The 27425-nt window shown below is 40.2% G+C and overlaps 1 protein-coding gene across 1 annotated transcript; it reads left to right on the top strand.

The window, feature by feature from the left end:
- The first annotated feature begins 430 nt into the window (after positions 1 to 430).
- DCLRE1A (DNA cross-link repair 1A) lies at positions 431 to 19785 on the top strand. The gene is made up of 9 exons (XM_082002087.1): positions 431 to 1029; positions 2612 to 4165; positions 6124 to 6257; positions 7429 to 7547; positions 9250 to 9393; positions 10311 to 10456; positions 11513 to 11667; positions 17724 to 17865; positions 18516 to 19785. Exons 1-9 carry the CDS (start codon positions 612 to 614, stop codon positions 18680 to 18682), a joined length of 2979 nt encoding a protein of 992 aa, XP_081858213.1. The 5' UTR covers positions 431 to 611; the 3' UTR covers positions 18683 to 19785.
- Positions 19786 to 27425: the final 7640 nt, after the last annotated feature.

The raw sequence follows: 27425 nt of genomic DNA, 5'->3' as shown, positions 1-27425 counted from the left end.
CCCTCGGTAGCGGCGGGAGGCTGCGCGGGGGGGGGGGGGGAGGCAGCCGCCCTCGGTGCCCGCGGCGGCAGCGGGAGACTCTGGGGGTGGAGGGACAGCCGTCCCCGCAGTCCACAGCGGGACTTACGCGCGGCCCCTCACGGCAGCGCCATGCCGGTGTCGGCCTTCGCCACCTGGTGACTCCCGGCAGCGGCCCCGTAGCTGAACTCTTCCTCGTTTTCTTTTAAAGTCTTCCCGCTTCGGGGGAGCGGGGCTAGCTGGGCTTCACCTTCCGAGGCCCGGTTAGGTGCTTACGAGAGGGATAGCTGAAGGAAATGGCTCACCCCTGCAAGTCTTTTCACGTCTTACAGACTCGGGTTTTGTTTAACAGGAATAATTACAAATACTGAAAGAGACGCTTATTAGATTATTTTTAGGGTAGAATCCACCATGCTTCTGTCCCATCACGGACTGCTGCTTGGTTTGTGGCCCAGTGTTGCTTTTTTAAAATGGAGTTCAGGTGCTTTTCTTCAGATAGTGAAGGGGAGAGGGAAGAGAAAACATATTAGCAGAAGGAAAGATAGCTCTGTAAAGTCTTGCTTAAAAGCAAGAACAATATTTCACGTATTGCCATGTCTGAAGATGCTTTATTGGAAGAGGACATTTGGGAGTACAAATCCATTAGGAAGCAAAAACATCAGAGTCATTTGGAGAGCATCTCTACACCTGTGCAGAAAGTAAGTGACGGCAAGTGCAGGCCACAAAGAAAGAGAAATAGAAATAAAAAAAAATCCGTCGAAAAAACTGATACCCTTCAGAAAACCGAGCAGCCATCAAGGCCAAATCGGGATGTAGATCCATGTAAAGATGACAGTAGTGTGCAGTCCGAGCAAAGTGTGTGTAGCCTGACGGAACAGAGCTCACAAAATGCAAAGCCCGTTCATGATGGATACTGTCCGAGCTGCCAGATGCCTTTCTCTTTGCTATTAGTCCAGACACCTCGATGGCATGTTGCAGAATGTTTGGATACTCCAGGATCTACTGAAAAAGGTATGAATAGAGTAAGAAAAAAGCCTTCAGCGAAAAGTTAAAGGCTCCTCATATTACGTTGCTGTAAACCTTGGGTTTCATATTTAGTTTGAAATCTGAGATGGTAGTTGGTATGATTTTTAGAAAGTTATTACTGATAAATTATCAGTATTATTTTCGTATGCCATTTTTGGTTCTTTGTGAAGAACATGGAAATCTGACATGAAAATCTCGTATCAGAATCTAATCTCAAAACTTTGTAAAGTAGTGATAAGGATTCATGGTTGTTTATCAAGCTCCAGTTTTAGTAGTTTATTGAATAAACTGAAGGTGCATATTTACCATTTTAAGATAATGGAACCTGTTTCAATTACGAAGTCAGTGTCAGCAAAAAAAACCTCCTTCAATTAAGAGGCTGACACGTTTGACTCCAAATTTCTTTCTCCTTAGGTATAAATTTTATTATCCTGTATCCATGTTGCTGTGTGACTTGTCCGGTTGTCTATGGACAGTTGTAAGCTGAAATCTGTCTGCTAGGCTGATTTTACTTGAAATGTTAACTCCTGATGCAGTATGCTTTATAAATTTTATACAGAATTATTCATAAACATTCCTGTATCGTAGACAACACCGTTTTGTTTTGAGTTCTGTACAAGAGGAATAAAACTGACTCATTCCAGTTGCTAGTTTCAGTTGAGGAAATACTGTGTCTGAACAGATCCAGGTATCCAACTTAATGTTCTTAATACACTTCATAACTTTTGAAAAACACAAAGCATACAGTCAGGAAACTTGAGTAAAGGCTGTTTAAGTAACACAGTCACTTTTCTTTTTTATCTTTGTAACTTTCCTTGAAGTTTCTTCTTCAGAACAATGAAATGTGAGCCCTTTAATCCTGATTTTCACAATGGTTTTAATTTAAGGCAGATGTGTTGACACCTAATTTTCATCTCTTACTCCCATAATTAACAGATCCTTCTGATTGATATATGCATTCACCTTAAAATCCTCAAAAGTTAGGCAGGCAAACTCTCAACGAAAAAGGTTTAAGGAACAGCTACAGCTTTTTTTGCTGGCATCTGAATCCTGAATATTTTTTTCACATAAGTAAATACATGACTTTTTTTTTTTAATTTAATGTGTAACCTAGCAGACAATTTGAAATGCAATTTCAGGTTGATTCAGAAACAAGATTTGTTTTGTTTTGAAACATGTCTAGTGGCCTTTTCTGGTGCTACTGCTCTGAGCTCCTTGCTTGCATGTGAGACAATTCTGAACTAGAAGCCATAGATTACATTAGCACAGCATTGAAACAGGGTTAGGTACTCATTGTTAAAGGGCTGTGTTAATTCAGGCATAGGGCTGTATTAGCAGCAGTGGTTTGTTTTTTAGGTTGGAAGCATTCTCATTTCTAGCAAGCTCAGAGCAGGAGGTCTTAGCAGATTAAAAATTACTTTTTACTTGTGCCTTCTGTCCTCCAATAGCTGCATTTATAAGAAAAAGCTTTTAAATTGTGTGTCATGTGTGATCTTTATTTTAATAATTATGCCAGCTCTATTTGCAAATATATTAACATCACTTCTCTGTTTAACTGTTTTCATAGAGTGTCCTGATGGTTTACTGTGCACTTCCACCATTCCATCCCACTACAAGCGCTATAGCCATTTTCTACTTGCAGCAAGCAGGGCAGGGGATTATCTTGTAAACTCTTCAACAAATGCTTTGGAGAAGAAGATGACATATTCTATTGCTGCAAAGCCCTGCAGTTCCCCAAGTCATGTAGAGAAAATTTCACAGAATGAGAAACCATCTAATGATGTAAAAAATGTCCCAAAGGATGACCGTACGTTGGTGGTACAGAGTTCACCTCAAATGAAGTCTCTAATAATCAGTGAAAGCACTTCCTCTTTTGCAGATGTTCAAAAGCCTCAACAGACACGTCAGCTTACACAGACCACAGATAATAGTTGTAAATTTGAATTTTATGATTTTGCATCCTCTCAAGAAAGTGGAGAAGATCTGTGCAGTCAAGAAGGTACAAGTCAGCCAAGTCTACTACAGTCAAAAGCTGACTTCGGTGACTGTGAAATTTCTTATTCTCCACTGAGTACTTTTGAAGAAAGTGAAGAGGAAACTGAGGAGGAGGAGAAAATAAAAATATCACAAAATAATTTATTCAAAATCCAGAACTTCGAAGATGAAGAATCTAATTCTGTGATGTTTAAAACATTTGATGGAGTTTTCTTACAGCAGAAGCCTCAATATGAGCCTACCAAAATGGGAAATTTAATAATTAGAAAAAAACACTCTGAGAAAGTAAGTACATTGAACCACTTAGATCATAGCTTAAAAAATGTTTCTCAGAGTCATGTGAACAGCAAGTTTTGTAATTCAGCATGTGTGGATAATCAGCATCAGCAAGAGGCACTAGCCAGTGGATCCTCCCTTCCTTTTAATTGCGAGGAGGATGAACAGACAGAATTGATTTCCTCTGCTGCTAAAGCAGGTAATACAGAGTCAGAAGATACTGGTACTTTGGATTCTGCATACATGAGTTTTACTGAGACATCATCACTGCTAATCAGAGAAGGTGCTGGGTCCCTTCTGATGCAGAAAAGTAATGTTTTGAAGGACCCAAGTAACATTTTAACTAATACAGATAAAACGACTGCCAATGCAATTGAAAAAACGTGTCGCCGGGAGAGTTTGCAGTCAGTAGTGGAGAAAGAAAGAAATCTTAATACAGCTCCTGTGTGCTTTCCTAGCCCCATCTCTAAAACAGTGTCATCTCTTTCTTTAGCAAGTATGAATGCCAAATCCAGTTCTGCCAAAGAACTCAAACAAATGGACATTGGTGTTTTCTTTGGGTTAAAACCCAAAGTAAAAGAGGAAAGCAAAGGAGAGACTCATTTGAGTGAGGGAAAGCAGATACCAAGTTCAGTAACTCCCAATGGAAAGAGGCCCAGACAGCAAAAAAGGAAAGCTGAAGGGTCTGTGGAAGACGTAGAAGCAGTTATAGAAAGTTCAAGTAAAAATGGAGCCTTTGCAGATGTAAGTTCTGGTGGACCACGAAGGTGGAGAAAAAAATTTAAAGAATTACCTGCTACAGGTGAAGGAACAAGAAAAAAACACTGCCCTTTCTACAAGAAAATACCAGGTGAGAGAGAACTCTTGCTTTTTGTACAGGTTAACTAATTTTGAGTGCTGTATTTTTTTTTCCTAATTTTAGGCTTCAGTATTTTTCACTCTTCATAACCATTTAGACTGCAGCTTATAATGAATTTTCTTTCCTCCGTCTAAGTTGATAAAACCTTATGTAGGTGCAGATCTCCAGAAGAAGGTGATTGCAGAACTAGAGTCAGCAATGGCTTCATCAGTGAAGTACAGTGAAATAGTTATCTCCAGAAAATTATTTCAAGGATTGACTTTTGCAGGTTTGTGACAGAGTAAAAAACATTAAGCAGTACTGAGAGATGGATCTACTTTCTTAAATGATTTTGAATATATCCGTTATTAATATTCACTCCTAATTCCTGAATTTAATCTTTTGCATTGATTCAGTTGTGCCTGAAAATAAGGCTGTTAATAGCAATTATTTCCTTTCACTAAGTTAAAAAACAATTGAGTTTAAGTTTGTATTTGAAATTCACGAGTATTAGAAATATGAAGTCCTACAACTGTGAAAACACAGAAATGAAAACCAAGCAGAAGAATTTAGCTAACTAAACAACCAAGAATTTCTCAGAATCTCCTCAAGCAATTACATAAAATACAGGATGATGGATCAGTGGCTTGGATAGCTTCAGATCCTCACAGTTCTGTTTACCAGTAAAGGACTGTCTTAGTCTTAGGTAGATATTTGAGGAAGCCAAATACAAATCTATCAATGATCCTAAGTGCCAAGCTCTTGCTTGAAGACTGACCTGTAAGTCTCTGTGGGGTTATACCAGTATCATGGGTTCCACGGGCTTAGAGAATTTTCCATATATAATAAATTTGAAGAGCAGACTCCTATATCTACAATGCAATTTTAAAGTTGCTTTGTTATTATCTATACTATCTTTGTTCTCAATTTTGTTACTACATTTGAAGTATGACTGTATTTTCTATGTTGCTAGTGATACGTATATATTGCCATTGTCGAGTATAATTCAGCCTCCCTGAAGTTTTGAGTCTGGTACCTCTCAAATACTTGGGGTTTTTAATGTTTGTGATTTTAATTTAGCATGCTTTTGATTTTTAAAAAAAATGCTTGTGATTTTTAATTAGCAGACTGCTATGGGTTTTTTTGAGTTGCAAATACTTGAACTTGTAGCCTCAAGTAAGTAGAACTATTTCTAGTTCTAGAAGATCTGGGAAATTTGCGTAGCATAAAATGACAAACATTTGAGTGCCACCAGAGTAATTAGTTCTATGCAGTATTTGGTGGTTTTAAGGCAGTATAAGCCAATGTGAAAGGACCATTTGTCAGTATGTTGTTATTTTTAAAAAATTACATTTATCTTCTATACAGCTGTCTTTACACAACTTCTTTACGCAAACAGCACCTCACTGAAAGCATACAATGGCAAATCAGTCACGTTTCTTCTCAGCAGATATATTCTAAGGCCCCAGATAGCTTGCTTGATAATTATATGGTAGCATGTTTTAAGAGGAGTATTAAATGTAGAATAATTGAAAAATTGCAGTTTGATCACAAAATGCGTTTTGTTAAGCTGTAGTTACCTGTTTTATTTTGTGTTAAGACGTTGGTATTAAATTTTAATCTATGTGAACTTTCAAAAATACCAGCTGAATGCAGATAAATGTTTTATTTGCTTAACCAGTTGTCCATCTGTATAGGATGGCAGCTGAGCCACAGATACTTGGGAGGCCTGTGAAAGTATTTCTGTGTTGACACTTTGTTTTATTTTAATAAGTGAAAATCTTTTTTGTGACTGTTGACTCATATGCAAACCATGCTCATCTTTAAATGCCTCCTTCAACTGTATGCAGTGTAACTGCATTACCTTTTAATTTGGAAGAAGGAAAAAAGAAAAAAAGGAACATTTAATCAAAAACTAGTTATGAATTGTGCATATTTACTGACTGCCTTCTCTTCCATTTTTACTGTAGGAACTAGTTTTACAGTTGATGCCTTCCAGTATGGAGAAATTGAAGGCTGCACAGCTTATTTCCTTACTCATTTTCACTCTGATCACTATTGTGGGCTAACAAAGAACTTCATATTTCCAATCTACTGTAATAAGGTAAGGTTTTCTAACATTACTGGATATGACCAAATCCATACACAACTATAATCACTTTTATACTGATGAAAGTAAATAGAAGATCAGAGGTTCCATTGTTGGGTCAGTTAGGCACAGTAGATATGTACAGGGGAATCTGGGTTTCCCTTGTAAGAAATTCTTGCCCTGACTGGACTGATGAAGAAGATTAGTGAAACTTCCCCATCTAGATACCATGATAAAATTCAGGTTTAAAAGGACCTCTAGAGGTCATATAGTCCGATCTCCTACATGATGCAGGTTTAACCTCAAAGTTAGATCAGGCTGCAGAGAGCCTTTGTTGCTCAAATTTTGAAAATAGGACAGATTCCACTATGTCCCCTTGCAACCTGTTACAGTGCTTACCCACTCTGATATTTTTTCCTAATATACAATTGAAATGTCCCTTTTTGCAACTTGAGTTTGTAGCTTGTTCTTTTTGTGTGCTTCATAGAGAAGATGGAGCCAGGTTCCTCTGCATAACTCTAAAGTGATGGAAGTCTGAAATTAGTTTCCCCTTAAGCTGCCTCTTCTCTGCATTCAATAAATGGAGTTGTTTTAGCCTGGTCCTGTGTGTTCTGTGCTTCAGGCTGCTGAATGGCCAAGAGTGCCATTAGCAATTGTATGTCCAACCAACTCTTATAACATGGTAGAGCACCTTGCCTAGTCAACTTATCCGGAACCTGCATCAAAAATCTATTTCTGATTTACTCTGGAAGTCGCCTGGAATGCTTGTGTCCCGTGTTGCCCTTCCAGTTGGTGTTGGGGTGACTGCAGTCCCCCATAATAAGGTCCAGAGCCTGTGACCTGGAAATTTCTTCAGTTGTTTAAAGAAGGCTTTGACCACCTCCTCTTCTTGACTTGGCAATATGTAACAGATGTTATTCCCCTTTGCTTGCCTCCTCTCTGATTCTAATCCATGACCTGTTGACAGGCTTTTAAAAGTTTGATTTTTTTACACACTTTTTTTTTCAGTTTGCTTTTTGGGAGGTGAAATGCTCTGAAAGGCTTGATTATACCCAGGATCTCATAGTTCCTCCTAGTTTCTTTCTAAGCCAGACAGTCTGGCTTTGAGAGCCTTTGTTTCTAAAATAAACAAAGCCTTTTTTTAGATTTTGTTTCTGTTGCATATTAAATCCTTTCTGTCTTACAGATAACTGGCAACCTGGTGAAGAGCAAACTTCGAGTCAAAGAGCAGTATATCCACGTGCTGCCAATGGACACAGAATGTATAGTGGGTGGGATCAAAGTGTTGTTGCTTGATGCCAATCAGTATGTATCACTGCATTTGTTGTGGAATATTTGTATGTATGGAATATTAAACACAAATAGCTGTACAGATACGGTTTAGGTTTTCATGATTTTTAGGTTTCAATGGATCTGAAAAAATAGGGGTGAAAATACCTCACGTTCCTGAGTTGGCTTAGGAACATGCATTTTTACTTCAGAAGTGAATTAGGCATGTAGGAGCCTAAATTTCTTTCAAGTAGTTAGCTTTTGAAATAGGGGAATTATTTTTGAAAATGGAACTTAGGCTTTGATAATTTTATCTTAACTTTATTTTTTTTGTTGTTGTAATAAGTATGTAGTGTTAACCACACATAGCTCCATAACTTTTAAGCTTGTTGAGAGGTTGAATGATTTTTCACTTCAGTTTTTGGTGTCTAGCTGGGAACATCGTAGATTTGATTATCAGATATGTTAGGTTTCTGTAGCTTCAACTGAAGATAGTCAAATCTTCAGCTAAAGAAAAATGTGGTACTTTGGATCCAAGGAGAGACAAAACTTAGCCAACATTTTGAAAATGGAACTTTAAAGAAAAGCCTGTTGAAACGTGTTACAAGACTTCACTGGATTCGGTGGCAAAGTGGTTTTGTCCAACACTGGCACTGTGTGGTAATGCTGGATTTAAAGTTCAGTAGCACCTGACTTCCCGCCCTGTGCTCTTGCCATTCTGCCTCTTCGTACCTTATTTGGCTATGGGCTGGAGAAAAAGTCCTTTTCCTGAAGTATATATTGAAACACAGCACTGTGTCACAGCTGGTTTGAATATTACTTATCTTAGGATGTGTTTATAGTTGGAGAGATAAGATTCCATGAAGTCCTTTGAGAACCCTTTCTGGGAATGAAGGAAGCCTTGTTGCTTATGCAATTTGGACAATTCTCATTTTTCCTGTTTGTCTCTCTGATCCCCTGCTTCAATTTAAAAGGCATATAAACTTTAGGTACAAAGTTCAACTTTTGGGGGAGTTCACCAATTCTGTCGTTTTAGCTCTGATTCATGCCAGCTTTTCCTTTTTTGAGACTTCATTTACCCTTTACAGATGATTCATGTCCAAAATAGTCCCACTTTGGTTTTCCAGTCTGAGCACTTGGCCTTCAGACAGCTTTGGCGAGGCACTGCAGAAGCTGCAATGGATTTGCTGTGGCCCATAAGAGAAATGTATTTATAACCAGAGAATTCTGTATGGAGGGTAATGATTAAGATCTGCAAATAGAATTTAAAAAAAAATGCTTGTGTAAGTCCTGCAGGAATGAAGGTGCATCTGCAATAATACAATTCTGTTTCTCCTGAATAAGAATGCTGCTTCTCTTTGGTGGGCTGTTTCCCCTTTAAATTAAGGAATAGAACCTGGGAGATTGCAACTGAGGCAACATCTTTGTCATGCCTAGAAAAAGACACAGCATTCCAAAAAGGCAGTTAATGCTTCATTACTTTAATGTTGGTGTGTTGTTTTTCTTCCCTCCATCTCAGCTGAGAACTCAAGTCTAGATTGTCTATGACGTTAAGGTTAGCTTTAGAATTCCTTTAGAAATCTAGCTAAATTTCTAGCTAAATTAGGCTGCATAGTAGCTGTAATTTTAAAAAGCTGTTCTGCACAACTTCCTGCTACTGAATGGTGGTGTATCTCGTAAGGCAGTTTATCAGTGTAGAGAACTAACATAATTTGTATGGTGTTTTTGTTTGTTTCAGTTGTCCAGGTGCAACAATGATCCTTTTCTGTCTACCGAGTGGAACTGTAATTCTGCACACAGGAGACTTCAGGGCAGATCCTTCTATGGAGCGCTACCCTGCTTTGATTGGTCAACAAGTCCACACTCTTTACCTTGATACCACGTGAGTTAAGTTGTTTTCTTGTTTTTTTTTTTTATATAACCCTCTTTTCAGTTTAGTAAGACTTTATATAAACCGAATAAATGTGAGTATAAATGACATTACTGTTTGAACACTTGTTAACTCTATTTAGTGTTATATAAAAATTGAAAGTCCATGTATGTCTAACTTGATCATCTGTTATGCTGTTACATGAGAGAGAATAAAAGTCCATGGTGGAAAGGATGTTAAACTATTTGCTGAGATGGACACCTTATTTATAAGTGGTATTAAATTCTGGGTGTCAAAATTAATGCATTGTGTTCATCTCTTAAACAAGAGGTTCATGGAACACTGGTCTTACATGGATTCAACTCTGTTATGAAAAAGGGTGTGGGGGGATTCAAATAGTGGAAGAATGCCAAATGGTTAAGTCAGCTGTCCAGGTTTTCATTAGACCTTTCTCTGACTCATGTATATAAAATTGTTTTTCTGTGTATGATGACTAATGCCCAGCTGCAGTCTTTTATTTCTGTTCCATATGTTTCTGCGAATGAATAATGCCTTATATTATGGTTTGTATGCATGACAAAAAATAGACACAAGGATGTAATTAGTACGGGATACGAATATCTAGCTTGAAAGAACACTTGGTATTTATAGGGGAAAAAAATGCAGAATTGAGTGTCAGTATCAGACAAGCAAATAGTTGTAGAGAAAAGCCTGATATACTCAATGTAAATTTTATTGCAACAATTTCAGCTGGGCAACTCAGTGGTTTTCTGATAAATAGATTTCAAGTAGACTGAATTTATATAGAAGGATAACATCTTTTGCACTACTTTCTTACTGTATGCATGCGGTTTTGAGGGCCTTCTTCGTAAACTCAGATGTCTTCTATCTTGTGTAATAAAGTGGTATATTTTGTTTCCATGCCCCAGATACTGTAGTCCTGAATACACTTTTCCCTCTCAACAAGAGGTTATCCAGTTTGCTGTCAATACTGCCTTTGAGACAGTGACTTTAAACCCACGCACTCTAGTTGTCTGTGGCACCTATTCCATTGGAAAAGAAAAAGTTTTTTTAGGTATGTAAAGGAGTGTACCGGATCAAAGAACTAAATAAATATCTACGTGAATATTAAAAGACCTTTTTCTTGAAGATGGAACGGGTCATTTAGTCTTGATGGTCAGATATTGTGTAAAGAAATTAAATATATTTAATAATGCTGCTGCTAGTTTTTTAGTTTTCTTATCAATACGTTTTAACTTTGTGAAAGAAATGTTTTGCTGCCATGTTTACACCCCCCTCCCCCCCCCATATAGAAGGCCAATTAAGATACTGAATGAATGAACCTATTGAATTGATTGTGGTGAGAAAATTGCTAATGGCAATTAAAAAAAAGACACAAATGAGGTCTTTATGACATTTTTGGTGTTAATAATCTCATGTTGTCAAGAAACAGCGAAGGGATATAATTATTCTTAAAATTCTGGTTTGCTAACAGTTTTTTCTTCCGGGTTTGTGTAATTTCCTGAATATTTATAGTAATCAGTTTTAATGAAATCAATTTTAACAAAGCATTCCCCAGACTAAACCACATCTTTTCTGACCTAATGAAAATCTTGTGTGCGATGCTTCACTTGGTTACAGCATTAGGAACCAGTATGATCACTCAAATGTGTGCAGTAGAGCAGGCAGCTGTGTACCGTTTATGCTTTTGAGATTATTTGAAGTCATCAATACAAGATTTACTTTCACTGAAATTTAATCTGTCTTTAACGTGGGCTGTTTGTTGTGTTTTCTAAAAACTGCACAGGTTTTTGGCTTCTTTGAGATAAATACCAGTTCCCTTTGGTAACATTATACCAAAGAAATATGACTTAGAACTTGTCAATGTACTTCTATTCTCCTCTTTCCAATTGTCATACACAGTTCTGGTGCTAAAATGTAGAAGCCAGAGTTTTTTAACAGCCATTACAGATTTTTCTTCTTAATTTTAGAAAATGAAACAGTGTATCCTGTTGAATATGGATTTTTTTCAATAGTAAAAATGATGCAGTGCAATAATTAGGAATAGCTCCAAAACAAGCAAAAAATGAACTCTTATAATTTTCTTTATTCTTCTCAATTAATCCTAAAGCAATTGCTGAAGTTCTAGGCTCAAAAGCAAGTATGTCCCATGATAAGTACAAAACACTGCAGTGTTTGGAGTCAGCAGCTGTTAATTCCCTCATCAGTGTGGACTGGCATGGTACTTTGCTTCACGTTCTTCCCATGATGCAAATTAATTTTAAGGTAAGTTCAGAAAATGTACAGTGTTGATTAACCGGCTGGCTAATCTTACTGTTGGCCCCTCACAACCAGTGTTCTGTTTGGTGCTTTTTAACCTCTTGTCAGATCATATTTATTTAGTAAAGTTTTGACATGTAGCAATACATTGAAAATGAAATGCAATTAAACATTAATATCTGTCTCCAAACATGATGCACAGAAAGTGTAATTTCACTTCAATGCGGTGCTTGTACAAGATAAGATGAGATTTGTTCAAAGGCTTCCTCTTTGTGGGCCTTTTTGAAGTAGATTTATGTAATGACTGCAGGATCTGTCCTATTAGCAGTTAATATATTGAGACATGGAGTCCTTGTTTTCAGCCTGTCTTTCACCTGGTATGAGAAAAGACAAAAGATTTTCTGCCTGTGAATCTCTCTGTTCTGAGGCAGCCTGTGAACATGGCCGATTCCCAGTAAAAAAGGAATGGGGTTCTCCATGTTCCTCTCGGTTCAATTTCCATGTTTTTATAATTATATTTTTATTTTTTTAAAAACAATATTCTCTCTCCTTCTGTCCTGAATATTTACATGGAGATAAGGATACTTGAAAAATCAATGAAAACTCACACACAAACAAATACACACATTGAGTGAGTTGAAGGACACCTCGTACATACCCATGCTTTAGTTTGTCCACATATTTTTCTAATGTTCATGGCAAAAGAAAGTAAAAAAGACATTGTTTCATTTAAGGTGACTTCAAATGTACATTTCAGTTGTGATTTGAGACTGTGTTTTTGTTGTTGAGAGTTTTTGTGAGGATTTCTTAGGAGAGGTGACTAATTCCTGGAGGGGGGAAGGAAGTTTTTCTAAATAGACTACAAAATACAGAATGGCATTAAGGCAAAGCAGCAGGCTCTAGATTAAAGGTAACCTGGAAGAAAGAGAAAAACAGTGGTCGCTTATGCCTTATGGACTTGGATGCATTTTCCTGCTTTGCTTCAGGCTTGCTGTGCCATCTCAGGCAAATTCTTCAGAGCAAGATGGTATTTAGCTGCAGGACCAGTCAAGGTCAGAGTTGACCTAAAAAGGAGAAAAAGGCTATACAATTTGGATGGCAGCTGCAGGAGATAGAATTTAATATCTTAATGTTTTAATGTTGTTCTGTAATCTTTTCCATGGTGGGACAGAAAATGAGTAATGGAAATGTGTATGGATTTATTTTTAATGTGTTGTCTTAAACGGTAATACATTTTAGTTTCTTCTGCAGATTTTTAGGTTGTTATGTGATTCTGCTGTCATGTGTCCCAGTGTGTATGGTGTACTCACATAGCTGGACTTTCAGGCAGAGGGTGTGATTATACCACAAGGATGTCTAGACAGCCTTACTTCTCAGAGAGAAGCAGTTGTATCTTGTGCAGGGTCTCATCTCTGAGAATAGGAGTTTCGAGACAAAGCTACAGCATGCCAGAAGCAATGCCTGGACCCTCGAAGGGGCCAGGTAAGATTAAAGGCACAGTGATCTAGTGGACAATAGTCCTTGTGTAATAGCCGTGGCCCTCTCTACTGGGGCTTTGACTTCATGTGTGAAGTTGTTGGAACGTGGTCTCACACTATCACTATTGGTGATTTTGTGTCCATGTAAGTTAGGCATGCTAGGTAGACTTCCAGAGTGCCACGCATCTGATGAGGCCAGTAGCTAGACGAATGCCCAGATGGAATGTAATATCAGTAAAATGTGGAGAATGTTAAATGCTTAAAGATGAGTTCATATGAGTTCATATGACCATTTTGGTTATTTCTGCTCCAGCAGAATCAGTAAACATGAGCTCAGAAAAGACAATATATTTAAGGATAAATTTTCTGATCACTTTTAATCTCATTCTAGTTAAAGAATGAGGAAAGATATCATCCTGTTTTTACGGACCATGTAAATGTTGATGGCATCATCTTCAGTTGCATGATTTTGTCTTCTTGGTTATACAGGTTTTGTCCTGAATTACTGGCTCATTACTGGGAAAGCCAGAATTTTTTAGTGATCCTCATCACTAAATGGCAATGCCGCCTTTATTTTCTGGGTGTCTGCTACCTCTTCTGTTTTATTTGATCCCTAGCCCTACTTAAAAACACAGTCCTACTTCTTAATTTTGGCTAATTTCCTGCTCATGTAGTTTCAGCTGCGAACCTACAAATCCATGAAATCCTTATGGGGGTATTCTCAGTCCTTATTTAGCAAACTGAGTATATCTGTGATCTTGTTCATCAATTGCCTTTTTAGTAGAATGCAAATAGCCAAACCATGACTGTATATTATAGTATCTTCTAGAAGCCCCAGTTCTATACCTTTTTTTTCCTCCCTGTTATGCTCTTTACTAATAGAAAAACAGCAAACCTGTCTGTGCTCCAGGCTCAATAGTTTTGAGAACTATAGCATGATTCTTCTGCCTTTTATTATTGAAAACCTTCTCTGGTCTGTTTTTAGATAAAGAACTAAAAAAAGCTGCATGAACTACATGTGCTTACCACAACTGAAGCCTAGTTTGTGGTAACTGTTGATAAAACTGTACTTGCCCAAGGAAAGCTTCCATGTTTCCATAACTGGCTGCTCCCAAGACTAAATCTGAATGCCCACAGCTTTCCTTTCTACCTCGAGTAGAAAGGAAAGGAGTTCATCATTTTGAGAAGATCCCGCACATGCTTCCTTGTTCATAGGCTCTCTGCTGTGATCAGGGGCTTTTTTTTTCCCTGATCATTTTATTTCTAGATTGCTGGAAAATGTTACAATTTTTTTTTTAATAACATTGATACATTTTTGCATGCATATTCAGGAATTTTAGAAGTATTTTTGCAGTCTCTCTGTTGTGAGTATTTTTGTGTCTTTTGGTAGCATTGTCCAGCTGTTTAATTCCAGTTTTGTGGCTATCTGAAATCTGCCTTTCTCCATGTTGATTTTCATGAGTAATATCAAGCATGTTTTTTCATTTTGGAGTCAGCTGTTTTATTATTTGTGAACAACTAGCCTAGCTGTTCATGTATGATTTATAAACACTGTATTGATTCAGCAGAGAGCATCATTCACCTAAAAGCCACAGGCGTTTAGACAAGTACAGAAACCCCTCTCTGTCTTTTCCCTAGATACCAGAGTTTAAAGACTGCAGTTGGTATCTTCTGCCTAGACTTGAAGCAAACAAAAATCAATAGTGATCATAATTGTGTTAAATCCACTATGAAAAACAGGGGTCAGTGAATGTTTTTCTGACAGGTTGAAAGATGATTTTTATAAACCCACAGCGTCCTCAGATGCTGGTGACAATAATGTATGGTGCCTTTCCCTTTTCTGCTTGAGCTGTCTGTGACAAGATATGCACGTTTCCATACAAATCTAGGCACAGTGAGGGAAATGGTGCTACCTAGCTTGAATGTTTCCATCACTTTTTATCTTCAAACGTGTATTTGAATATTGAATTAATTCTGGGCGATTTTCTATCGCTGCATCAGGAGTTGCATTACTGTCCCTAAAATCTGTTGACAAAACAAGTTCAAATTTGAGAAGAAAGCATGTTTTCTGCTTTATAAATTCATATAGATAGTCTTGATCTGCAATTAGGATGAAAGCGGTCCCATTCATAATACTAAATACCTGGCCAGGTATCACCAGACTTCGATGTTTGTTATCCAGGCCTTGTGACTGCCCCCTTGAAAAAAAACAGTACTTGAAATGAGTATTTGACTAAGAAGTGTGAACTCTGAAGGGTAAAACTAGAAAGAGCAAATCATAAGAGATCAGAAGCAGCAAAAATGCAGTGGCAGAGGTAGTGTTGTATAACTGTTGGGTTGGGTGGGGTGGTTTTTTTTGTTCATTTGTTTTCTTCCCTATGTATAGCTCTGGCTTTCTTGAGGAGTTTGTTTATTAAGAGTTGATACTAAACTTTCTTCAAGTGCTGCCTGGGTCAAAAGTGAGATGACATGCTCTAGATTAATGTTCTGGATATTCTTAATGGATAACATTTATATAAATTTTTAAAAATTTTAGAAACTATAATTTTTATATGTGTGATTTTTAAAAATTAAAATATTTATAAAAATAAAACATGAATTGCTGCAATATTGCAAGTGTGCTTGATATAGATGTGGTACTTCACTGTAATACTTGGTTTTACTCAGTAAAATACAGGGATTGCTGTGTATACTGATGAATAGCTGTTCGTGAATAAGCCAAATGAATTTCAGTGGTGTTAGGGCTGATTGTAAATTAACTGTTTAATCATGGTTGAGCCTTCTCATACCTTACAGAATCCATTTGTGTGTACTGCTGACTTTAGCGACGCTGTCATGGTGATTGAAGGGGGTTGATTTAGCAATGAAATATATTTTCCATTTTAAAAGGATGAAGGTTTAGAATAGTGTGGCTAAAGCAATAAAAGAAGAAATTGGTATATGTATTTAAAGTGGACCTTTTATAAATAAGCACTGTAGTAATTTGTTTTGTGGAAAGAGGCCATCTTTTCTAAAAATGCATGCATAGTTCTTTTGCAACAAACAATCTTTTAACAGTCAAAAATTGAGGCTTCTGCCACTTAGATATGCAGTGGAAAATTTCCAGAGAACTGAGGTCTTCAGGTCTGTGCACCTCTTTTATATTGCTTAGCTCAGTCATGTCTGGTACTAGCATTGAGGTGAGTTTTTCAAAAGTGCCTGTGATTGAAGTCCACAAATAATTTTTTATGAAATTGTATCCTTAATGTGAATGTTGCAGACTTGATTTATAACAAAATTTGAAAGCAGTTTAGCATTGGTTAGTATAATAATTATTGTATTTGAAGTATTGTATTTAGATTTCATTAAAGCAAGGGGGAGCAAATATGTGAATTATTACCTTAAGCTATGTTAATCTTCCTAAAATGAAGTGTGAAGGAGAATTAGACTGCTACAGTTATATCTTTAGTGAGGACTGAACATTTGCAGTGTATTAAGAGTCATGGCAGCTAGCCATAATTCCTGTTGCTGAATGAAATGTGTTGTGGTAGGGTTTTTTTTGTTGTTCTTTTATGTGCCTAGCTGCATGGATTCTGTATGTTGCTGCTGGACATTGTACTGAATGTGCTGTAAAATGTGACAGTGTCATAGGCAGCTTTCCGCTTCCCTGCTTAATAATTTTCAAGTATCTGACAGGTTGGTTAGTGTTCTATCACAGCCTATCTATCCCCCTCTCCCCACCTTTTTTAAATCAGCCTTTATTTTGTATTCCTCTTCCTGCTGCTGATAGAAAGTTTATGATTTTGAGTTCTGTAATCGTAGGGCTTTCAAATGGAGAATGTGCCTTTTAAGATTTTGTACAGGACACATGAAATTGATTTTCTACTTTTGGTTTGAAGTAATACTGACTTCACTTTATCCAGGAATAGGATTGTACATTCCTTATACTTCCTTCTCATCCTTTTCCCAATCCTAGCTTAAACATCGAGGGCTGACTTAGTCAACTTGAAAACTTTTTCAAGTTAATTTTTTTTAGAGTGAAGAGATGAGAGGTGGTTTCCTTCCGATCATGAATGGAGATGTGGTAAGACATGGTTTAGTGCTCAGAGCAATACTCGACTCATGCACTGGCTTGCTGCAATTTTTTGGGTAGCTTGCTTAATTAACTCTGAGCACTTCTGGGCATAAGCAGATGTCAGGATGTCAGTGGCACTTTAAATTAACCAGATGATTTTGCACTGAAGCAGGCTTTCACCATCTTTTATCCCCCCTTGGCTGCAAGAGTGCTGACCTCTAGCTGAGAGAAGGAAATGAATGACTTGGGGAGCAAGATCTATAAGATGTGATTATGCTGTATGTGTTCCGATCTGTAATGTGTAGCTGTTACTATGTGCTTGTTCAGATGAAGCAATTGAGATAGGGTACAAGGTGCTCCGCAAATGTGAATATCATTAATAATTTCAAGGCAGATGGTAATTAGAATGAAAAAGTTCGTATCAAAACATGAAAATAACTTAGTCTGAAGTATCACCATCATGAAATCTCCAACCTTTAGACTAATGAGCTATTTAATGGGATTAAGTATACGCTATATTCTTTTCACAGGGCTTGCAAGATCACTTGAATAAGTTTTCTGAGACATTTGATCAAGTTCTGGCTTTCAAACCTACTGGGTGGACCTACTCTGATTCATGCCTTTCTCTGGTGGATATCAAACCTCAGACAAGAGGAAAGATCACCATATATGGTATGAGTGGTAAAGATTCAGTGCATTTAATTTTGTGTGGATGCTTTTCGTATTTTCATTCTGGAATTTCCTAATGTTCATTGTAACCAATGCTTTTTCTGATAACTCGTTGAGAAACTGAACAGGTGGATCTCTCCAGGAGAGATCTGTGAACTGAGTCATCAAAAACACTGTAAATGCAGATTTTTACATACATTTTGCTCCTGTCCTCTTGCAAATAGAGGCTTTTATCTGATACATGTAGAGACTTCAGGGGTGATATCTTGGCCCAACTGATGCTGGTGGCAGTGCAGTTACAGAGCCAAGATTTCATTCCATACTTCACTCATTTGAGAGACTGTGGGTCTTCCTCTTCCTCTCAGTTCTTATTGGTGAGTGAAGTTGAATCTCTTAAAATTTTATCATTCATTTAACCAAATGCTTGGTATCGCTTAGTTTGCACTGATGAATGACTTGGTAACTTAATGTAAAGTAATTTTTCCAGAAGGAAAATCTGGGGTTTCATTTTACCTTAGCTATAAACTTTAGACCTCCAATACTAATTTAAAAAAAAAAAAAATCTAAAATATTTCTTAGCCGGAAGGCTTGCAAAAGTATTTTGGCAAGAAGCTACATAGACTGACAGATTGTTGTAATTTGTTTCATTTCAGGGATTCCTTACAGTGAACACAGCAGTTACCTGGAAATGAAGCGTTTTGTTCAATGGTTGAAGCCACAGAAAATCATCCCCACTGTAAATGTTGGTGACTGGAGAGCCAGAAGCTTGATGGAGAAGCATTTTAGAGACTGGATGATTGAGGGCAGTAAGCATAAATAAATATAAGGAAGAATGTATATTTCAAAGGAAGTAGGCTGGAGTAGGAATTGTGAGTTCCTGTGAGTATTATTTAACTCCTTTTTCCATGGAGCTTTCTTTAGGGAGGACTAAGCTGCCATTCTCCTGAGAAAGCTGAATTTGTAAAAAAATAAAAAAAGGCACCTTGCTTTCTCATGTACCTACTACTTCTTTTTCCCATAACTTAATAACTCTTTTGCAAATGCATATTTCAGGTTCTTTTTATCTTACTCCTTTTTCCCCATTCTTAATTTTCCTCAGATTATGGAGATGCCCAGATGCATAATGCTGGGGGAGAAACCGCCTCCAGCTTAATTATTTCTGAAAAGAAGTTACTGTAATAAATGAGACGATACTAAGCTTATGTCACATGCTGTCAATTCAGGTGTCAGAGAAGCTCATTTCATGAGGCAGAACTGGCTGTTGTGATTTAAATCTTGTAAACAAATTTACCTTCTGAAAGAGGGTTGGCTCAAGCTCCTGCAGCAAACATACTTTGGAGAATGATTTTTATAAAAGGCGTTGCTACCTACATTCCGCTCAAGGTTTCCCAATTTTTTATTTTTTGTTTTTAAATAAAGAAAGAACCTACATGAAGCCTGTTGTGTTCTTTCTAAGCAGAATGCGTTTCTTTTCAGTACTGTAGTTGTTAATCTGAGAAACCTGTCTGTAGTTTCTTTGGTGAGTGTTCTGTATATGTTGCTTGTATAAGATTGCTCTTGCGTCCTGGTAGTGCAAATTCTCAGCACGTGGTCAAAACACATAAGTGGTTCCTCTCCATGCAGTCTCCTACAATGCATTTGGGTTTGCGGGGTGTATATGCAGGTTTGTTACTTGAATTCTAGAAAAACAAGAAAGGCAAATATTAGTACTGGCAGCAGAAAGGTAAGTTTCATTTTGCATTTCTTCCCCTGAATCCTATGAGATTATCAGCGCTGCTTTTTCTGTATCTGCTTGGTATTTATGATACTGAAGTATGTGGTTGCATGCAGGCACACTAGTGTAATTACAAGCAGTAAAATAAAAACCATTCCAAACTTCTAGGACTTAGAAAAGTTGCATCATGCATAAAGAATCACCACCCAGCCCCCCTGGAATAGCTCATCTGGAAACTTCAATGCCATTTTTTTGTCAGGAAAACATTTCTTTAATGATCAGTGTAAGTATAAACAGATCCTTGTCTTTGAGAGATGAGCTCTGTAATGTGAAGTCACTTTGTTTTAGTTCTGCCTTCTGAGAGAAATAACTATGTCAAACTCTGATGGAAAAAAAGTTCTTACACTGATTCACAAATCTCTTGGTACGTTCACTGAAATATGGCACTTTTTCTTTTACATAATGCATTATAGTAGCTCTCCATATTGCAAGAACTGATAACTGTCTTGGATTGGCATGCTCATTCCTAAGATTCCACTCATTTTCGGAGTAGGTGTGTGAAAAAGTGTCTTTTACAACCCTTGCAAATACTGAACCTGAATTAATGCCTTGTACAAGTCAGAGCAAATTTGAGGATTCTGTTTGGCAGGCAAATGCTTCTAGCAGTTGAATCGTTACGGAATTATGCGTGGTGTTTTGGCCTTCCAAGTCTTTTTCCTGACTAATTTTGCATCAAGTATGAGGGGCTGGAGTAAGCACCCCAAAATCAAAATCTCAATCGCAATTCTGACATCCTCTTGCTTCCATAGTTGTGTTTTCAAGAGTGAATATTCCTACAGAGAATGAGCGTGTGGGGGCTCTCAGCACGCTGGTGCTGTTACACCGCAACTAGTAGGTGTGAGACACCTGTTGCCTCTCTGTGGCTGGTTCCCTCGTGCTATCAGTTTCTACCCTGTTACCCAGAATGAAAGGTTGGGTTGGTTTTTTCTTCCGTTTAAAATCACACTTACTTCTGAAACTAATCGCAAAAATGATGTGTCTTGGAGGACGCCGCTGTTGGCATCTGCTGGACTGACCCAGTTAACACTGCCCTGATTTTGAACAGATGCTGATGGCTCACTTCAGTCAGCAAAGCAGAATGGCTTTTGTGCTGGGTTCTTTTTTTGTCTGCGAGTGCTGGGGTCTGTTTCCAGTTGCCTGCTCTGCTGTAGGTATTCCTGCGTCAGTCCGCTGGGTGCTTTCATTCCTTCCTCTCTCTGGTTTGTATTTGCACTTCTACTAGCTGGTTTTTATGGGTAGACTCAAATTCTGCAGCATTTCATCCACCTTCACGTTAGGAGATCTCCATGTTACCCAGTTACTTGGCCTCCTTTGTGTGGAAAAAAAAGTCTTTTCACAATCCAAACTCAGGAAGAAATTATTATTTTTGTTCCCGTTATTGTTAAAGAAAGAAGATTAATAACGGGATTAAATTGCATAGATTGCCAAGGAGGACATACAAGTAGATGTGGAAAACCATTTAATTAAACAAGAGTTTTGTGGGAAGATTTATAGCTGGACATTTTCTGTTCCCTTGTCTAGGTTGTTCCAAGGGACAGCTCTCTGATCACAGCAGCTTGAGTCTGTTGGGGAGCACAGACCTGTGATAAACCTGATTTCAGCATTCTTGTGCAGGTGTAATTAATTAGGACTTAGGGATTGGCTCCACTTTATGGCCCAAAGGAGTCTGGTATTTTCAGTCAGTGTTGGCATTATAGATGCACAAGTGAAAGCATTCATCATTTTGGCTTAGGGTGTTGGCTCTGACTACAGCGAAGGTACCGCCTTTTCAAAGCCAATAGACTGGAGGATTTTTTGGTTGCCTGTCTTAAAGAAAGACTAAACCAGAGTCCCCTGGACAGTGGGGTGGATGAGTCAGTCTGTGTCCTTACCTTCACATCCAACGAGTGTCATGTGCTGACACATACAATATCAGATTTTACTAAAGCATGAATATTCCGGAGGCTCTTCCAGTTTGCCTAGTACTGACGGACTTGGGGCAGAGGCAAAGCAAACGAAAGGGGCAGCTGTAGCACTCGCTTGATCAGCACCCACAATGGTTTTCAAAGCCAACTGCTCTGAAGAATCACTTTGTATTTCCCATCAGGACTTCTGCTCTGATTACATATCGCCCCAATAGGCAGATAAATGAGCTAAAAGCAACACTGTTTGAAAAGGGGAGAGGGGGGAAGCAGCTGACTCAGGCTGGCTGTGATAAATGAAAGCAGCTACATGCACCCATGGCCCGTGGTCACCCCTGAGGAGGCTTCTGGGAAGGCAACTCCGAAGACATGGCAAAATAAAAGTGTACGGGCAATTAAAGGGAGCTTCAATGTGCCAGGATTCTTTTTAAACCTTGATGTGAAATAACAATTGATAGGAACATGGAGTGGAGAAAGGAGCTGAGATGTCATTGGGGCGGTTAAAGCATTTCTCTTCTCTGATCATCCCTGTCTACTCATATGTGCTTAGTAAAGGCTATTAAGATAAATTGCCGTTTGTTTTTTAAGACAGCATGACTTCAGGTACATCCTCAAGCAATTTGGGGTTGACTTTTACTGAGACTGTGTGTTGAATTTGAAGACTGCTTAGGAGGATTATGCAGGAGACTTGTTACCACATCAGGCTAAAGTTGCAGTTACTGCTTTGATGTGTTTCCTGTGTCTATGGAATAACTTTTGGTGAGTTTTCTTTGGTAGGGGACAAAGAGCAGGTGAGTTTTGAGAACAAGAGAATACAACCCAAACTTCAGCATCTTCTCTTAGCTACAGAAAACCAGCTGCTTCTCATTTCAGAATCAAAACAAATAAGAGCATCTTCCGAGGGTGGGGCACAGGCTGCTTTTATGTCTTTAGGATTTATAGTGAAATGATGGAATTCGAAATTTTATTTGATATCTGCCATTCCAACTCAACTGTGTTTGCAAAACACTCAGGATTTGTAAAGCAGACGGTATTGGTGTCTAGGGGAAGTACGACAGGGATCAGTGAAATTCACAGGGACTGTTGAAAGTTTGTCAGTACAAATACTAGAAATCGCAGCTCTTGTGCTTAAGTTTCACATGTTGGTTCAGATTACAAATGTGCCTTTGGAGTGCTGAATTCAATGCTCTCTATGCACTCTCAAGTGCATAGAAAAGCTAGAAGGAACTTAGAGCCCTCTCGCAGAAGTGAACAGCTGTCACTGTTTGCAGATAAGGAAAACAGGACGAAGTGCTTGCTGCCTTCCCACTGAATGTAACCCAGCTCTACCCGCTGTCTGCGGGCACGAGTTTCAGTGGAGCAGCTGTGGCCTGCAGCGGCAGAGCCCTGCACCGCCTGGATGCCTTCTCTGTTTCCCCTTCCTCCTCTGAGCCTTTAGCCACTGTTGTACAATGGCACCTTGTTATCGAATCTCCAGCAAATACTTTGGCAGGGAAGAGGCTTTTCCACTCTGTCACGCATCTGCTCTGGTATCTCAGAGCAGATAGTGACTTGTTTGTGCCAGTTTCCAATAAGTACTTACATAAAAATCAACAGTTTTTAAAACCTCTAAGCTTTCCTATTTGGCATTTGAATTTAACTTCATTCACCTTTCCTTCTGTATGTTGTACTGGTTATTAAGGATGGAGGAGGAAGAAAATTCACCGTCTTGGGGAAAAAGATACCAACAGTGCACCCAAGGAAAAGGTGACACAAGGACACCAATGTGAACAGGGGTGACTTTGGAGCTGAGTTAGCAAGATCAGGGCTGACTATGGGGTTCTTCATGTACCGACTCCCGGCTGCCCATCACCTTCCTCTGTGCAGGGAGACCATGATTTCAGTGAACTCTGTTGTGAGAAGCAAATTTTTTTGTTTTCCTGATTACTCCAGTCACTTGTCAGCTCCTAGCAGAAACATCCCCAAATGCAGCACTGCCAGCAGCAGGATCTAACCCACTTCTCAGCTCCTGTTTTAGAGAAGAGATCGGGGGGCATTTATCCCAGCAGGGCTTCCTCAGTTGGAGAAAGACAGGTTGGATTTCACTTGCTGCTGAAGCCGTGTTATCTGCTTGACGCTTTACCCCACTCTTGGTTGCGTCTATTGCCTGAACAAGGGAGGTAAAGCTGAAATTCAGTTCTTTGTCCTGCGACCCAGCGACCGTCTGAGGAACTGAGCTCTGTAGCGCAGCAGGAGCCTGGTTTTTCTCTAATGCCTTTACCTACAGCACAGCTCGTTCCTCCCAGCTCTTCCACAGGGAGCATGTCCACAGCACCCAGGGCCAGACAGGGGCGAGCGGCATCCCATGGAATCACTGGGGCAGGGACCGATGGCCCCAGGGGGGCCAAAATTCGGTCCTGGGCCCTGGGGGACTGGGCAGGGCTGTTGTGGACTACTGGTGCCCTCAGGGCCCTGACAACCACTGCCAGCAGTGCGTGAAGGTTCCTGGCTTTCTGCCATATGAAAAGAAAGTATTCCATTTTTGACAAAGCAGCAGTGACAAAGGGAGAGGGACAAGCGCGGCAGGACAGTGGCACGCTTAGTGACGGCTCGTTAGGTAATGACTAACTACCAAACTGCCCTAATGGATTAATAGGGTTGGGAGGAAGAGGGATGCTGTCCCCTGTGCTCATTTGGATGATTCTCAACACTGGAAAAGCCTGGCTAAGGACAGCAGGGCGGGAGGCGAGCAGGGCACGGCTCCGTGGAGCCGCCGCCAGTGGGAGCTGGGGGGCTGCAGCCTCCCTGTGGCAGAGCCCACACCAGCACCGCCTGCAGCCCCCCCCAGCTCCCCCAGCCACTTCAGCCGGAGCTACTGGGTGGATGTTTGCCCTGCCCCACCTGCCCTGAGGGCATTCTAAACCTTGTGGAGCACCGTGTGCTGGCAGTGTCCTGGCTACGTCCCACCCGGAGGACCAGGGCAGGAACCTGCTGCGAACCTCTGCTCCCGAGAGGCCGGCAGTTCGAGGTCTGGCAGCTGCTCTCGGTCCGTGAGCTCTGCGAGGGCCCTGGATGGGGCAGCGCAGGAAATCCAATGGCCCTTGTTAACCTGGTTTCCACACCGAACACAACCAAAGGGACCGCTGCCCTCCACTCAGCTGTTCTCACTGCCTGATTCGTACCACTTCGGTCAAATACAAGGCGCAAGGAGCTGCCGGTGGTCCGCTCGCACCCGGGAGTGAAACCAAAAGCTCGGGGAGAGAACTGGAGGACACCATCAGGCTCATGAAACACCTCATCCACCAAGCAATTCAAATCAAGTCATTGCCTTCTGTTGACAGCTCACTTCTTTCTTCCCTTTCCCTCTCTCCTTTGTTAATCCTTGGAGGAATCCTAATTTTGACTGGAGACGCTCGCATGCAAATTGGAGCCTGAGCCAAAGGCGGTGAAGGACTCCGTGTGCGTCTGTACTAAATATGACAGTGGCAGAGCGTGCTGGAGTGAAGGAAGATTTAGAGAGGGTTGCACACTGCATCAGCCGTGAAATGTGATGCTTAATTAATTAGGGAATTGCACAGCGACAGAAGTGAACGATCCATGACTTCAGTCCAAGCCAGCAGGTGTTCGGGCTCTCAACCCACTCTGTTTGGTGCCTTCCAGTTTGCTCTCATGATGTTCATTCAGACAAGCAGCCTGATTCCTGTGCCTGCTGGGGACAGCAAACATCTTACCTTTCTCTGCTACAGATTTGGCCGCAGCCCCAGGCTGTTTGTCAGGAAGCGCCGGGAACAAACGCGATGAGGATCATCACACAGGATGGCCGCCTGCTGAGATGAAGAACTGAGGCTTCAGAGTTCAGAAGGCTCAGATCTCACACCCCCAGGTAGACCTTGAAGCTGCTGCTTTTCTTTTCTTTACCTTTCTTGGATGTTACAACAAGGTGCTGCAGCCCCTGGGGACGAGGCAGCATGTGGGTCCCCTGTGGGGCGATGGGTGGTGGCCACGACCTCCTGCAGGCTGGGTACATTGTGTGACCTTATCCTCCTGCCTCCTTGCTGCAATGGCAAAACACCCCTGTGCTCTTCCCAGCCTTGATCGTCAGCATCAGCAGCAAGGGCTATTTGCAGGACTTGAAGAAGACAGAGATGAGTGGATGGAAACTCCTGGAGTGCCAGGACCATGGAGCGGTGGATGTTTCATCATGGTGCCACAGAGACCAGACACGTATTTACTTCGAGTTATTTCAGTGCTTTAGCTGGCATTGAAGAGCAGGTACGACTGCCACTTGTCTGATGCTAGGGAATAATCCTATGCTGATTTTTTTTTTAATCACCAAATAGAACAAAAATGCATTTTCAGCACAGGACTCCAGTTTTACTATCTGTGACTTGATTTTTTCCTACCCCCAGTATCTCTCACTGTTTATAGCTATTCCTTATGACTCAGTTTTTCTTCCTCTCTGTTCTCCCCTGCAGGTACCTTTCCAATACTGGGGATTTCTAAGAAACGTCACGCTGCCAGAATTCACCTTTACTCTTAGAAATAGGAGCACAAGGATATTTGCTTGGAAGCAAAATGACAACTCTAAAAAACGACATGGGCATTGGACATTGAATAAAATAGAAGAGAGGCAAATTGGAGGGCAGAAGGCCAGAATTCCGGGGGGGGCATTTAATTAGTTCAATGGCATTTAGCATGTAAATGAGGTTATTTTGGCAAAATGAGTCCTGGTGTAGAATATGCAGCTGATCAGTAGGGGCTCCTGAGGAGCAAGTACTTGAAGATACGGGCTCCTCCTGGGTGAAAATATTGTGCCACCTTCATGGCTGATGGTGCTAATAACCTTCTAACAGCCCTTGGAGGGGCATAAAGCATGGTTTTAAGCCAGGTTTTATGGGAGAAACAGATTTAATGAGAAAACTTATGGAGACAGACAAAAAAAAGATGTAGCTCACTCGTAGGGCTCAGTGATGACTCTCTGTGGTCAGCTGAGTTTCAGAAGGATGCTCTGTGGCATTTTGATGTCAGTTCTGCCGTGCAAAACCCACAGTGCTCTTCCTCAGTCCTGCAGCACCGGTGTGAGCAGAGCAGCAGCGGGTATTCGCAGCAGCCCTTGGCCAGCCTGGCTGCACACCGTCTGCTTTCCTCTCCATCCTTGCCCCGCTCCACCTGCACTGCTCCTTCTGATACACCCCTGGCCAGTCCGTCAAATGATCGCTTCACCAAATTTACCTCCTCTGTCAATAACTCGGGAGCTGGGAGTTTCAGATGGGCGCTCCCTAGCCAGGACTATTTGCATGGGAACTGGTTAGTGGACGTGCCCCAGTGCTCATACCCCGCTGCTGCTGTGCTGTGCTGGTTTTCACGTGTCTGCGCAGACCCCCTCTGCAGTGCAGGCGCGCCGGGACTGATGCTTCGTAGAACACTGGAACTGGTCCCTACACAGATTTGGGATGTTCAAGTGCCCAGAAATCCTAGGCAAACGTACAAGATCTTTTCGGTCTGCCAGAACAACATTTCCAGGTAGGAAAGGACGTGTGTCAGAAATGCAAGCATGTGGTGGACCTTTCCAAATGGGTTTTATAGCATACAACTAATAATTCAGTGCTTTTTACAGAAAAGTAAGGGCAAAGAAGGCATATGCTCTAATTCTTCCAAGCTTTTTTCCCCCTTGTCTCATTTTTCTTCTGGGATTACAAGAGATGGAGACTTAGATTGATTTGTTTTTCTCTTCTGGAGCAAGGGCTTGGGGATTTGATTTTGCAAGGAACTTCTGCCAGGTGGAGAAATGTCAGGATCCTTCTTTCTTTGGGTTTTGGGTTTTTTTGTGTGTGTTGTTTTTCAGTTCCCAGGGCCATCGGAGACAGGCCTGGACCATGCTGTAGTGGTTCCAGACAAACGCTGTCTAG

Source organism: Phaethon aethereus (assembly GCF_964289735.1).
Source record: "Phaethon aethereus genome assembly, chromosome: 7".
Taxonomy (NCBI): domain Eukaryota; kingdom Metazoa; phylum Chordata; class Aves; order Phaethontiformes; family Phaethontidae; genus Phaethon; species Phaethon aethereus.
This window is presented reverse-complemented; position numbering and strand designations above follow the sequence as displayed.